Source organism: Cydia amplana, chromosome 4 (genome assembly GCF_948474715.1).
Source record: "Cydia amplana chromosome 4, ilCydAmpl1.1, whole genome shotgun sequence".
Taxonomy (NCBI): domain Eukaryota; kingdom Metazoa; phylum Arthropoda; class Insecta; order Lepidoptera; family Tortricidae; genus Cydia; species Cydia amplana.
In genome coordinates, this window is record NC_086072.1 from 21902931 (window position 1) to 21918755 (window position 15825).

The following is a 15825-nucleotide window of genomic DNA, read 5'->3' on the forward strand; positions in this document are numbered from 1 at the left end:
CTGGACGGACTGGTTTATCACAGGTTAGTCGTATAAACTGTTATTATTATAAATACAATTTTACTTTTATAGTAGTAAAATATCATATTCAGGATGTAAAAACACGAATCTTAACCTAATATACATAATTAATAGTGTATATAATAAATGGATTTATACCTTAAAAGTACTTGTAGTAAAGGCGAATATTCGAGAGCATTTTTAAAACTACATTACCACTCTGAAATTCATGATACGTAAAAATAACTGCAGTAATGTGATGGCACAAAGTTTAAACATTTATAAGCAGGAAAGTGACACTTTTCACACCATGCACGGTCAACGTATGAAAACATTGAAAACCAAAGAATCGTATCCTTTGAGCGCCGAAAACTCTTAAAGTCGTCGTGCCCTCGGTGCCAAGAATCTTTATAAGTTCCTTTATGCGTTTAACAAATGTTCGAGAGTAAGTAAATTTCATAATTCAAAAGATTGTACAAAATATTTATAAATAAAAATATTTACTGTATGGAATTAAATTAAAAAAAAAATAGTAGCAAGTACATTAGGATTAAGTGGATAAAAAGTCAATTCCATGCAATAAAATAATAGTCTTCAGACTCTTTAGTCTACCAATAGTTTGAGCACATACCCAATCACAACAAAGTAGTTATATACTCAGGTCCACTTACCCGAGGTTGACCGGTTAAACCGTGAACCCGGTGTCAACTTGTACCGGTAACCACGGTATAGTTTGTAGCTTTCTAGTAGACCCCGAAGGCTTATCCTATTGTCTATTGTTCAGTAAAACCGCACGTGCTACTTACCTGCAAAAAAGGGTCCTAATTATTCTATTTGGCACCCGAGCGCGGGCTAGTCCAACGCTCAAAAAACCAGTGTAGGTGCGCTCTCCGATACACGCCTTTGTTACGCATCTCGATGACACATTTTAGACTGGTTCTGTAGCGTTCGACTCGCCGGCACTCAGTAACCGAAGTACCGATTTTTTATGCAGGCGGTTGTGGCACGTGGCACGAGCGGTTTTTCTTAACAATAGACAATAGGATTAGCCTTCGGGGTCTATTAGAAAGCTACAAACTAGGTACAACCCCAGGTTAGTGGCGCTCAGTGGTTGAGCGGTTTGTCGGCCAGCCAGGGCCGGAAGACGGGCAGTGTGCCGGGGTAGATGGGGGGCGGGGCGGAGTCCCGCTCGGCGGCCAGCGGGTACGTGCCGAGCAGGATCGGCAGCTGCAGCTTCACCTCCTTCTCCAGGCTCTTCGGCTCGATTATGAACTGAAAAAAAAAAACAAGTTTTAGAATTATAGTTATCTTCAGTGAATCAACTTTTTCTTGTCACTCGTTGCCATGGTTACATTCCCCTGGGTAGTGACCCAATATCACACTGAGTGATCAGGGTTTAAAGAGTGCTTTAAACCCTGATTTTTAGGCATTTAAATTCTCCAAACACGCTTTTTTATGAAACTTATAAACCCTTTCCATAGAGGGTCGTCTACCAAGCGTGTCAGTCTAATCTAATCTATCTAATCTAATCTAACAAACTATGCTACTATTGTCTCTTGGCTGACCGGACAGAATAACAACAAGAAATAGTTGATCCACCCTAGACCAAGCTAAGTTTTTTTATATAGCCCAGTACGGTGCAAGTGTTATGGTCTAAAGCTTTGGATTCCTCCGAAAACGGTGCCGTCATATTACGGCCGCTATATAGCGTTGACTGACGTCACTAGAACGTTGTCTATGTAAACAAGATGGCGCGGTTTCCTAGACGGCGTTACGTTACGTTGATTGCCAACGTAACGTAAGATCACGGCCGTCATGACCTTGTCGATAGTTTCGTGAACGTTTTATTAGATAGCGGTGACGCCATTTTGGAATAAATGACACGAGATTTGAATAAGTGATTCCGTACTACGATTATTTTCCTCTTCTGATGATATTTCATCCTCCAAGTAAATTATAGATGATCAAGCAAATCTTGTCAGTAGGAAAAGGCGCGAAATTCAAATTTTCTATGGGACGTTATCCCATCGCGCCTACATTTTTCAAATTTGCCGCTTTGATCTTGGTGGATGACGGTGTGTTATGACGCCGTGGTACTTTCCACATGTCGCCACCGTAAAGACGGCCGTCTTTTGCTGCCGCTATATGACGGCCGTCATATGACGGCACCGTTTTCAGAGGAATCCAAAGCTTAACTCTAAAGTGTTTTTGTTTTTGAATGCACAAAGTAGCGGCAATAAAATACAGTGAATTCTGGACAAATGAAAACTCAAAAGACGAGCAATTTTATGTCAATTTTGGGCACGCATGTTCAATGAAATCCAACATTCAGAGAATGAATTCGCAAATAACGGTATGACTAGCATTACACGCGACACTCACAAACACGTCGTACTGCACTTGTATGAGATGGCAGCCGCGCAGGTTGGTGGGCGGTAGCGGCGGGATGTACAGCAGCTCGCGCCGCCACGTGTCCGTGCCGCCGGGGCGCACTTTGCCGCGCGTCAGGGCGGCAAGCTCCCGAACCTCCTTGGCGCACACTTTGCCGTGGGCCGAATACTGGATCGTCTGTCAGGGGAAATAATGTGGTCTGAGGGGCTACCGGGAAAACCGAAATTCGAAAGTTGCGGGGATCTTTCTCTTTTACTCCGATGAAGGCGTAATTAAAAATTCGATTTTCGCGGTTTGCAATGTGAGGTTACGACAAAAAACGAAACGACAGAAATATTCTATCGAACAACCGACCGCTCAAAAACTTTCAAGAGAATCGGTTGGGAAATGCGACCAGCAGCGGTATCGTGGTCGCGTTTTTATTATGTCATGCGTCACTTTCGCACTTACATACTTGTGAGAACGTGACAGGCATATGATAAAGAGACGGCCATCATAGCCTTTCTGCAGAGAACATCCATACATCACAAGCATTTTTGTTCAATCTGAGTCAATTTGCTATAACACGTACTTATTTCAAACATATTTTTTTTATATAGTCACACTATTTACTACTACATAAAGTGTGATGAAAAAATTGCAAAATTTCAGCTCAATCGAACACCTTAACAAAATCAACAAAACTACAAGTATAACCCACGTCAAACAAACAATAGCGCCTTGTAACTCGCGCGCAGCGACATCTAGGGGTAAATTAGGGAATTAGAGCCAATAGAAATTTTATCAATTGTTTTTCTTTCATCAAACATCAAACATCAACATTTATTCAGCAAATAGGCCACAAGGGCACTTTTACACGTCAACATGGAATTTACATACAGCAAAAAAAAAACACATCTACAATTATAAAATACAACTTTCTAAGCCGCAAATATAAAATCAAACTAAAGTATTACATAGAGATGTATAAAGTCTCTAAATGTCGAATTACAAAAAAAAAAACGCTATAACAATAGTATTGAAAAAAAAGAACACAAAGATACAAAACTATAATCTAAAATTATTTAGAGATGTAAATGTCTCTAAGTGTCATCATAACTGAAAGATTACAAATATATAGTAGTTAATCAAATTATCCTTAGAGATGTATAGGGTCTCCAAGAGTAAAAATCCTGTATACCTAATTCACAGTAGGTATCATGGTATAATAATATACTCCGCCTGGTACTGTCTTCCGAGATTCGCGAATGACCTAACTGTCACTTGCCTACGTCATCATGCTGTTTACAGGTTCTCAAACTATAAAATGTGGGAGAATTTTAACCAAGGGTGAAAATTATTTTAAGGCATTAATTTTAAGTTATTCATGTAGAAACATAGTAAAATAAAACAAATCTATACTGCACTTTTCACTCCTACTCTTACAGTTCCGAATAGAGCAGCCAACCATTTTCGTAACAAAACATTAATTACCAAGCTTACGACGTGAAAAGTTTGGAAAACACTGCGACTGCTGACACTGAGCGAGAAGGAAATAACAATTAACACGCGTTCGACAAGGATGACGGTCAGGGACAAAATGGCGGATTGTCAAATGTGACAGCGCTATCCTGTGTTGCCAGTAGTGTAAACAGAATTACCCGAACGTCTGACATTTCTTTCGCGAATCGGAAGATATTGCTAACGAATAATTAAAAATGACGTGTTATTGTAAAATTTAAGATAAAATACATATAAATGAAAATTATAAAATTATAAAGAAATATTTTAACTTATTAACCATAGATATAATGTACCCATGTAACATGTTATGTTGAAATAAAGTGGCAATGTTATTGTGACGTAGGCAAGTGACACTCTGGGAAGAGAAGACCATGTTTTATTAGACCATGGTAGGTATCTTGTAAGTGCGTTGCCAGCCTTTAAGATGAGAGTATACTCTTTTTAACCGACTTCCAAATCTCAAAGAAGGAGGTTATCAATTCGGTTGTATGTTTTTTTTATTTTTTATTTTTTATGTTTGTTACTCCATATCTCCGTCATTACTGGACCGATTTTGAAAATTCTTTTTTTGATTGTATGTATATGCATACAGATTGGTCCCGTTTTTGTCAAAACCCAGTTCTGATGATGGGATCCATGAGGAATCGAGGGAACTCCTCAAATCTTAAAGGCTGGATTAAATGGATATAGTGATTTTTGTGTTTTTATCAACAAATCAAGCATATACATTCAGAAACGTGACATTTGATGAAGTGGAACTGCTGATGATGATCAGAACAGAACTCATCAACGACGCATAGTTCACGTTTGGCGATTTGTCCTCTTCGTTATGTTTGTTAAGCAAGTTAAGTTTTTATGTCACATTTTTGTCAAGCTCGAGTTCTGATGATGGGATCCATGAGGAATCGAGGGAACTCCTCAAATCTTAAAGGTGTGCGTATAGAGATTTTTGTATTTTCATCAGAAAATCAAGCATTTTTATTAAAAACTGTCGCATTTGATGAAGTGGAACTGCTGATGATATCAGAACAGAACTCTTCAACGACCCATAGTTCACGTTTGGCGATTTGTCCTCTTCGTTATGTTTGTTAAGCAAGTTTAGTTTTTAAGCCACATTTCTGTCAAGCTCGAGTTCTGATAATGAGATCCATAAGGAATCGAGGGAACTCCTCAAATCTTAAAGGCATACATATAGTGATTGTTGTGTTTTAATCAACAAATCAAGCATATACATTTAAAAAGTAACATTTGAGGAAGTGTAACTGCTGATGATGACCAGAACGAAACTCTTTAACGACGCATAGCTCGCGTTTGGCGATTTTTTTCTTTTCGTTATGTTTGTTAAGCAAGTTAGGTTTTTAAGCCATATTTATGTCAAGCTCAAGTTCTGAACATGGGATCCATGAGAAATCGAGGGAACTCCTCAAATCTTAAAGGCACACGTATAGAATTTTCTGTATTTTCATCATAAAATAAAGCATTAACATTAAAAACTGTCGCATTTGATGAACCGGCTGACACTGCTGATGATGATCAGAACAGAACTCTTCAACGACGCATAGTACATGTTTGGTGATTTCGAATTTCGACTTTGACTTGGACTGGGACCCGGACTCGGATCCAGATCCGGACTCGTACCCGGATCCGGTTCGGACCCGGACCCGGACCTGGACTCGGACTCGGACCTGGACTAGACCCGGACTCGGACCCGGACTCGGACACAGACCTTGACCCGGAAAACCACTATGATACCTAAACTAAATAAACCACTATGATTACCTACCATAAAATGTAGGTATAAAGTATGATGAGGTCAAACCCCTCCCGCTCAAACCCCCGTACACCGCACCGCATGCGCCGTTAAGTGGGTTAGGTTAGGTTTGAACTGCTATCCTAACAGAACCGAACAAAAGTGGGTTAGGTTAGGTTAGAACTGCGAGCCTTACAGAAACGAAATGCTTCCTTTTCTACATAGCGCACCATCTACAATAATCTTTCACCGGGCCGCATAGAAGTCGGTTTTTTTTTCTTAAAAATTATTATTCCAAAGTTTAGATTAAGGTCACTTCAACTCACTTGTCGGATTTTAGTGAGTTATACTCGGTCAAGCAAATCTTGTCAGTAGAAAAAGGCGGCAAATTTGAAAAATCGCGGGTTAGCGACACCTATACGTTTGAATTGTTCGAAAATCGCGTGTCATTTATAATGGAACTGTTTTGTTCACATTTCATCGTCGTTCGATGTACATCGCCGCTTTTTGTTCGATTCCTAGGCATACCATACTTTAGTTCGCTTTATATTTTGTGCCCTATCAGGGTGTCACGGTACCGACTTCCCGTAACTGACATCTTTTGTAATGCACATGACATTTAATTTGTAATTGTAATTTATTGTAATTTATTTATTTCAATGTCGAAAATTGAAATCGCTACTGACATATCCAGCTCGACAGACTATAAGAGGTTCACTGCGAAAATCGAAATTTCGTAATCTACCTCTCCATCGCTCTTGCATACAGGATGGATTTTCTTTTTGGGTCAGTGAGGGCAGCTACCAGATCCCGTGCTGCTACTAGAAAACGGTCTTAGAAGACCTTCCCTCGTTTTCAAATTAATAAAGATTGGCTTTTACAGATTTTGGAAAAAACATACAGGGTGCGAGAAAAAGATCATTTTTGACAAACTTTTTTTTTGATACCAATCTATCCCATTCCTATTGAGGATCAAAAGCTTGTATGGAACCAAAACAAAATTTCCGGCTAGAACAGCCACAAATCGAGGAAAACTTTTCCCATACAATTTGTATGAAAAATTGAAAATGAAAACTTGAATTTTTCACATGCTATTTTTGTATGCCAATCGATTCCATTCCTATCCAGTATCAATAGTTTCCTAGGGGTCAACTCACCCTGTATAATTATATGCGAGCGATAGCGGGGCAGGTGGACACTCTGGATGTTACATTACCTCGGTGAGCGTGGCGCGCGTGCCGCGGATGGTGGTCCGGGAGCGGTTGGCTAGGGCTGCGCTGAGCGCGATGGTCTCGCCGGGCACGTAGCCGCCGCGGTCCAGCGTCACGCGGCACGCCACGCTGCCGCCGCCCACGCAGCCCACGCCCAGCCGGTGCTCCACGCTGCACTCGAATTCTTGCTGAAAAAAAAAAAAAAACATTACACTATAATTTTTTGAAGTGAAAACTTCTTTAGCGGCGCTGAGCACTTTTTGAGGTGGGGAAAAAATTATAAGCTCGAGACAGCGTAAGGCGATCGCGTGACCGTAAGGGGCGTAAGGTGGCCGCTCATGATTTAGATGACGTTTAAATCGATAAAGAAAAACTCAATGTTATTTGACATTTATGTTGCGGTCCTCCTTTTCGAGACTCTTTACCTGTGTTCGAATAATTTGACTTTGTCGTGGCGGTATGTAAATAAACATGTCGATGAAAAAGTGTGATCTTATTTGAGAATGATAATAATATATAATAAATAAATAGAATACCTCCGCTAAACGTATGTATCGTGTTACCGGGCTTCGGTAACATAGTGAGGTGAGTTTTCACTTCTATCGGCACTCCCGGAGTGCAACCGTTGTTGCTTTTTTTTGAGTATGAAAGGGCTGTGGTAACATGTGAATTATATATATAGATTAGATTAGATTAGATTAGATTAGATATATTTATTTCTTAAAGAAAAAGACAGTATTTTACACAATAGGATAAAACAAAGGCTTTCATTAAAAGATCGTCAATTTAACATTAAAAACAGAAAGAAAAAAAAATATAAGAATATAAAATTTACAAATAAAACAATGTCATAATAAAAAGAAATGTTAATGTATACATAGCTAGGGCCAACCTAGGTATTGTCGAATGTCAAGAACAAAAAAAACAAAAATATTACAAAAAAAACACTCAGTTGTAAATAACTTTATCAGATTATTTAAATAAAATAAAAATATATTAAATGTCAACGATCTTAATAGGTAACGAAAAAATAATAATAATAGTATTAATGGAAATGTCAAAATTCATATAAAATTAAATTAAATGTTACAATAATAAAGTAGGTATAAAATCAATATAAAATTATTTCATAATAAATTATTTTTCGCTATATTCTTTAACTGAATATAGCGACATTTCTATTAAAAGTTCTTTCAGTTTATGTGCAAACTTGTCATTCGAGGATTCGTTTTTGAGGTTGGCGGGTAGTCGCTCATACAGCGACGGGCCGATCACTCGCGGAGACTTATCTAACAATGCGAGCCGCCGCGGCACTGGTAGTAATCTCCCCGTCTGGCGGGTAATTCTACCGGGCATATTTGCACGTTTAAACGAGTTTATATTTAGACGCGTGAACATAATTACCTCGTATATGTAAAGCGAGTAATACGTCAATAGATGGTACTTTTTGAACAACTCTCGACATGAGTACCTCGGATTCACACCTGCCAGGATACGTACGGCTCGTTTTTGAAGTTTAAATACACTGTCTGAATTTGTTGAGTTACCATACAAAATTATACCGTACGACATTATTGAGTAAAAATATGCATAATAAATCTGAAGTAATGCATCACTAGAAACAATTGGTTTCAGTTTGCGCAGTGCAAATAAAGCACTGCACAGCCTTTCACACAACTGGTCTACGTGTGCTTTCCAGTTCAGTTTGGCGTCAATTATGAATCCGAGGAACCAGCCAGCCTATTATGGATAGCTTTATCCATCTTTATCCACGTGATAAAATAACTGTCACTGTTTAACACCGTGGGAAAGAAAGTGACGGACACCGTTTTATCACGCTGTCACGTAGACAAGAACGACCATCATATCCGTACTGGTTGAGTCACAGCGTGGCATCGGACTCTGTATCAGTGGGATATTTGCGTTGTTTCCGGTTGAAAACAAAATCACGTTGGATTTCGTGACATTGAGGATGAGACCGTTTGCCGAGAACCACTCATGTAGTTGGCTGCATATCAGTGACAGTTTTTGTTCAAGCAGTGGGTATGTGGACGCATTTACTATCACAGTGGTGTCATCAGCAAACAGCACCATCGTACCATCAGCAAGGGAAATAGGAAGATCATTGATGAACATCAAGAACAAGGTGTTTCCGAGCGACGAACCTTGAGGTATTCCTAGTTCTAGTTTACCCGCCATGGATTTGAGGTTTTTACCCTCAATTTTGACCTCAACTGTCTGTTTTCTGTTATCTAGGAATGATGTGAATAGCCTATGAACGTTATTCTTTATTCCGTAGTGCTTCAGCTTCTCTAAAGTCTATTTTTTTATTCGGTAGACTAAAATGACATTTCTTAGTTTGAAATGACAAATGATGTTCATACTATGAAATGTCATTTTAGTCTACGGAATAAAAAAATAGACTTTAGCAATAAGTCATGACTAATCACATCAAACGCTTTAGATAGGTCACAGAATACCCCTGCCACCTTGTCCTTTGTGTCCAATGCTGTTGTTATGTAATCATGTATTTTTAATGCAGCAGTTGTAGTAGACCTATTTTTTCTGTATGCATATTGTTTGTCTGTCAGTAAGTCATTTGTCTCCAGATGGGTCATTAAACATTTTGATAATATTGATTCAATTAGTTTTGAAATATTAGGTACAATAGTTATTGGCCTATAATTATCCACAGAACTTTTTTCGCCCTTTCCCTTGTAAACTGGACATACCCGAGTGCTTTTTAGTACGTCAGGGTACACACCGCAAGAGAACATAGTGTTTATGAGTATTAATAGTACCCCCGCAATAATTGGCCATATGCACTCGAGTACGTTCAGAGATATGTCATATATATCTAGGGTGGTCCGAGCTTTCAACATAGACCTCAGGGTTTGAGTTAAGTCTGTGAGTGTAATAGTAGGGAGGACAAAATTAAAAAATTATATATATACAGGGTGGATTTTCTTTTTGGGTCAGTGAGGGCAGCTACCAGATCCCGTGCTGCTACGAGAAAACGGTCTTAGAAGACCTTCCCTCGATTTCAAATTAATGAAGATTGGCTTTTACAGATTTTGAAAAAACATACAGGATGGGAGAAAAACGTCATTTTTGACAAACTTTTTTTTTGATGCCAATCGATCCCATTCCTATTCAGGATCAAAAGCTTGTATGGAACCAAAAAAAAAATTCCGGCTAGAAAAGCCACAAATCGAGGAAAACTTTTCCCATACAATTTGTATGAAAATGAAAACTTTTATTTTTCACATGCTATTTTTGTAGGCCAATCGATTCCATTCCTATCCAGTATCAATAGTTTCCTAGGGGTCAACTTTCGATATTGTACTAAAAAGCCACAAATTAATAAAAACTTTTGCATACATTTACTATGGAGAAAACGTGAAATTTAATTCACATTTTTCTATCTGCCCAATCAGTCCTGTTACATTTAAGGATCATAATACTGTATGAAGACATTGCTGTAAGACTGATGGGCGAGATAGAAAATTGTGAATAAAATTTCACGTTTTCTCCATAGTAAATGTATGCAAAAGTTTTTATTAATTTGTGGCTTTTTAGTACATTATCGAAAGTTTACCCCTAGGAAACTATTGATACTGGATAGGAATGGAATCGATTGGCATACAAAAATAGCATGTGAAAAATAAAAGTTTACATTTTCATTCAAATTGTATGGGAAAAGTTTTCCTCGATTTGTGGCTTTTCTAGCCGGAAATTTTTTTTTGGTTCCATACAAGCTTTTGATCCTGAATAGGAATGGGATCGATTGGCATCAAAAAAAAAGTTTGTCAAAAATGACGTTTTTCTCCTACCCTGTATGTTTTTTTCAAAATCTGTAAAAGCCAATCTTCATTAATTTGAAATCGAGGGAAGGTCTTCTAAGACCGTTTTCTCGTAGCAGCACGGGATCTGGTAGCTGCCCTCACTGACCCAAAAAGAAAATCCACCCTGTATAACAGCAGAGCTGGATCTGGCACAGCCTTTTTATCTATCTACATATGTACCTATATATAAAATGAATCTCTCTTTCCCTTGGCCACATCACACGTGAACGGCTGGACCAATTTAGCTAATTATTTTTGTGTTGTGTTTTTTATTATCAGGACAAGGTTCTTATGTGCAAAAAAAATTTATAGATAGATAGTTCGCCGGGTCATCTAGTACATTATAAAAAATGTTTTTGATGGCAATTGATCCTTTCTCTATCTAAAACCATCTTTTAACGTCAAATCTATCATGGTTAGGTTTAGGTTACTAAAAAACTTACAAATCTAAGAAAATATATTTCAAATATTTCAATATGTGACACGTCTTGCAATAAATTGCATATTCATCGTAGTCTGTTCTCATATCAATAGGCAAATCATACACTTAATTAGTAATCCAAAATCGATTTAATCCAGCCTTACACGGCTAACTAATAGTTAAACAAACTGACATTGAGCCAGTCACGGTCAATGGTCGTTATATCACGAGCGGATCAAATTTATCCCACAAAACGTCACAACCTTTCATACCAACTTTGAACCTTATAACAACGGTGTAAGATATACAAATGCTCATATATATAAACCTTCGTATGTATTAATAGCAATTCTTATAAACGAATCATTAGTGGACTTTATGTCTTTGTAATATAGTTCAAGAAGTGTCAGTTAACTGTTGACAATAGTAGGTACTAATGCCTGTGCTGACATGCGATGAATTTGTGATTTTGTTGCATGAATGAGTACTATTGAGTAGCGTGATATAAGGCAATTTACCTATTTCACGAAAATAAAGGTTTTTTGTGATTTACGTTTCGTGACTATGACTTGTTAATTACTACACAGCCTGAAAAAGGTTTAGCTTTTCAATTGTTTCATTGATTGAAATACATTGTCACAGGTTTATAAATGTACAGGACGCTGAAAGACGGCACTTAAAGCAGCACTCTTATAACTGGGATCTGTAATTTCTCATATTATTTTAATAATATTAATAACTAGAAATATACTTAGGAAGGAAGAGCGGACGAGGCTCTCAACACAAGCTATTTTACGCTCTACGCGTGCAATATAACAATGCCTACAGGGTTCTGATGGGGTTGCCTCGTTTCTGTAGCGCCTTGGGGATGTTTGCCGATGCCGGAATAGATGGATTCCATGCCATCATGCGAAAGAGGTGTGCTTCAACCCTGAGCAGGATACGGGACAGCCCCAATAGAATCCTGGGGGCTCAGCACGGTTCCACTTTTATCGACTATCACTATGCCCGTCACTTTCGAACGTACATACTTGTTAGAACGTGACAGGCATGGTGATAAACGATAAAAATGCGACCGTGCTACTAGGGCTGGGCATTGTATCAGAGGCGTGGGACAACCCCCTAATGAGGCACTGGCTTTTTTTGCATGCGCCAGTTCCTTATGTACCGAGTCATAGGTTAAGTTAATTTTGTTTTGTTATTTTATTTTTTAGTTTTTTATAATATTAACCCTAACTTTAAGTTTAGTAATAATGATACTAACCCCGATGGACTTTGTCTGAAATAAATGCTTTTTAGGGTTCCGTACCCAAAGGGTAAAAACGGGACCCTATTACTAAGACTCCGCTGTCCGTCCGTCCGTCCGTCTGTCACCAGGCTGTATCTCACGAACCGTGATAGCTAGACAGTTGAAATTTTCACAGATGATGTTGCCGCTATAACAACAAATACTAAAAACAGAATAAAATAAAGATTTAAGTGGGGCTCCCATACAACAAACGTGATTTTTGACCGAAGTTAAGCAACGTCGGGCGGGGTCGGTACTTGGATGGGTGACCGTTTTTTGCTTGTTTTTTTTTGTTTGTTTTGCTGTATTTTTTGTTGATGGTGCGGAACCCTCCGTGCGCGAGTCCGACTCGCACTTGGCCGGTTTTATTTATATATTTTAAACTTCTTTAGCGGCGCTGTGCACTTTTTGTGATGGGGAAAAATATTTAAACTCGTAACAGTTGTCACGTGACCGTAAGACGTAAGACGGACACGTGACCTGATCGAAAAACTGTTACTTCAATGTCATTGAGTTTTTCTTTATTGATTTAAATGCCATCTAGTGAGTTTCGCTCTAACTGGTATTAATATAACTTGAGTACTAACAGTGATGTGCTTAGGAGTTTCAAGTCATCATCATCTTCCTCGCGTTGTCCCGGCATTTTGCCACGGCTCATAGGAGCCTGGGGTGGGGGGGGGGGGGGGTAGGAGTTTCAAGTAATGCTACGAAATAACGCTAGATGGCGTTAACCTCAATTATACATAGTGCTGCAGACATTTTGCAATAGTGATTGAGTTTTCACTTCTGCCGGCACTCCCTGAGTGCAACCTGTTGTTTTTTTTTACTCCAAGTTTTCTCTTCCATTTATAAACATACCATGCCTTAGAACTACAAAAAATATAGTAAAAGACACACCTGAACGAAAAAATTACAGTTAATTTTGGACCATAGTTGGGAGCTTGGACTATAGTCGGGAGGGTTTACGGTACTTAAAAACACTAAAATAAATATAATTCAAAATATTTAGTTCCACCCAAAAAGGCTTACCGAGAGGACTGGAGGCTCCAAATTAAGATCGATCGGGTTGCAGACTATGAAGACTTGGCGGTTTTTATGTGTGAGCCCGTTGGGTTCGCGGAGCGCCGCTTTACAGTAGTACTGCACCCAGCCGTGCGTGCCCAGGAACGTGGACGGGAGCCCCTGCGGCAGGCCCAGCTTGAAGGGGAAGCTGTGGATGCCGGGGGAGAGGACTGAGGCGCCGTTTCCTGGGAAAATTACGTCACTGTTAATACGGAAATTGTTCTTAACTTTATTGCATAAAATACAACAATTTACATTTGGTATTATGTTATGTGTAGGTAATACCATCCAAGCAAAAGTAAATCTAAGACTGGATGGATACCGCTCAAAATAGAATAACATGGCAAAGCTTGGAGGCTTTTACCCGAACAGGGACCACAAAAAATTCAAAGAATAATCTTTAAGTAATTTGTAATGAAAAATGAAAAAAAAAATGTGGAAATAAAAAAGGCTGTATATATTATGTTATGTGCTAGGCCTACTGGTGTAATAATTGTAGGTATACTTGATGTTGAGAAAAAAAAGCAGAATAAACTCAATCACAGTCTGAAAGGCCATTATGTACAGTCGCTATCAGATATATTGGAGCGGCCGTTAGAGCGAGTGTTCAGATATTGTGAACACCTAGCCGGCCTAGGCCGCTCCAATATATCTGATGGTGACTGTACCGTAACACTCCTAACCTAACTGAATCTTATCACATTGTAATAAGGTATTCAAATGGTTAGTTAACTATGTAGATTATTGTAGATGATGAACTGACATTCGTAAACCTTATTGCAATGACATAAGATCTATTATCCATTATTCTGAGATAGATGTTACCTGGTTCACCGAGCAGGCGCATCCTGAAATCGATGTAGTTTTCCTTGTCGAAGAGCCGCTCGTGGCGCCCCGAGCCCACGCGGACCACGCCCTCGCCCACTACATGGAAATGTAGCCCTGGAAGACAGGATAAACTGTTTTCTTCTTCTTTCCCTCCTCTAGCATACTTACTTCATTCTGCTTACTCATAAGTTTTCGTCGGCATAATATATGATATTGGGTTTAATATATGATTTGGCATAACATAGTAATTTTGTTTACAGTAGTTTGAAAGTGCTTGTCAAAGTAATATAGATATTATAGTATTTCACTCTAGCTAGCAGATAGCAGGGCTCGGAACCGGTATTTTAAAAAAAACCCGAATTAGCGCAATATTTTTAATTATTTTATGCGTTTTACGTACAACTGAATCATGTATTATTAGGTAACAACGTTGTATTATTAGATTGTCCCATTAAAAATGAAATAATAAACCAAAGAACGAAAAAGAACGTAATAATACCGGTATTTTTGTATGGAGCAAATACCGGTTTCCGACCCCTAGCAGATAGTTGCTCGGTTTTGTATGACTACAGGCAGGAGAGTAGATCCTACTAAGTTTAAGTAACATGACACTGACATAGTTTAAACATGTGTTCAGCTGTTAAAATTCAATATGTTTCAACATATTTGTTTTGTAAGTACAGACTTTTGTCAAAAATAATACAATTAAGTCCACAACATTGTGGATATAGATTAGATTTGATTACCTAACACAACACAGAGACTGAAAATTCTTACAACATATGCAACAACTATTTATGTCACTTTTCTTTTAAAACCGAACACAAATAAAGTAGGCAGGCTAGACATAAAATACTGCAAATTTAATTATGAAACTTAGAATAATGAATTATTTTATTTTATTTTGAGATACTACTGTTGAAGTGTGCATAGTTTAACCCCCTAACTCCCACAATATTTATAATCATAAACACCAGATATACTCATGGACAAATTAAGAGGAAAGCATAAAAAAAGGTTTAGTTACTGGATTACACTACAGCACCTAAAGTAATTTCAAAATTAGTAATTAAACTTTTTTTGCATTCCTCTAAAGTAGCAGTAGTGGTAGTAAAACAATTTATTGTATAAAAATCAAAACAAACCAGGCAAAATAACATTCATCATTAGTACAAAGGCGAACTTATCCCTTTAAGGGATCTTTTCCAACCTTTGAGCAATTGAGATCCTCTAAATTTGTCCATGAGTGTAGTTAAAGGTTTTTGACAATTTAAAGTGCTGGGAATTGAGGGATAAAAAGATAATGGCTTTCTCATTTACCAAGTACAGGAGTGTCATCCTGCAGTTCCATAAGCACCTTCCCAGACAGGAACTGCCCCGGGAAGTACAGCAGCGACGTGTTGTCGAACACGATCAGGAACTTCAGCAGCTTCCGTGGCATCTTGGAGCCCCGTCCACGCCCACTGACAAACAACTACACTTAACACAAACTTTAATTAAATGTTTTTAATAAGCCATGCCCAGTC

The 15825-nt window shown here is 38.4% G+C and overlaps 1 protein-coding gene across 1 annotated transcript; it reads right to left on the bottom strand.

Annotated features, from left to right (window-relative positions):
- Window positions 1-1104: 1104 nt before the first annotated feature.
- Window positions 1105-15778, bottom strand: LOC134647557 (arrestin domain-containing protein 4). The gene is made up of 6 exons (XM_063501911.1): window positions 15620-15778; window positions 14297-14413; window positions 13439-13656; window positions 6861-7043; window positions 2383-2568; window positions 1105-1272 (listed from the first exon to the last, which is right to left on the bottom strand). The coding sequence occupies exons 1-6, from the start codon at window positions 15738-15740 to the stop codon at window positions 1105-1107; spliced, it is 993 nt and encodes a 330-aa protein (XP_063357981.1). The 5' UTR covers window positions 15741-15778.
- Between the last annotated feature and the right edge of the window lie 47 nt (window positions 15779-15825).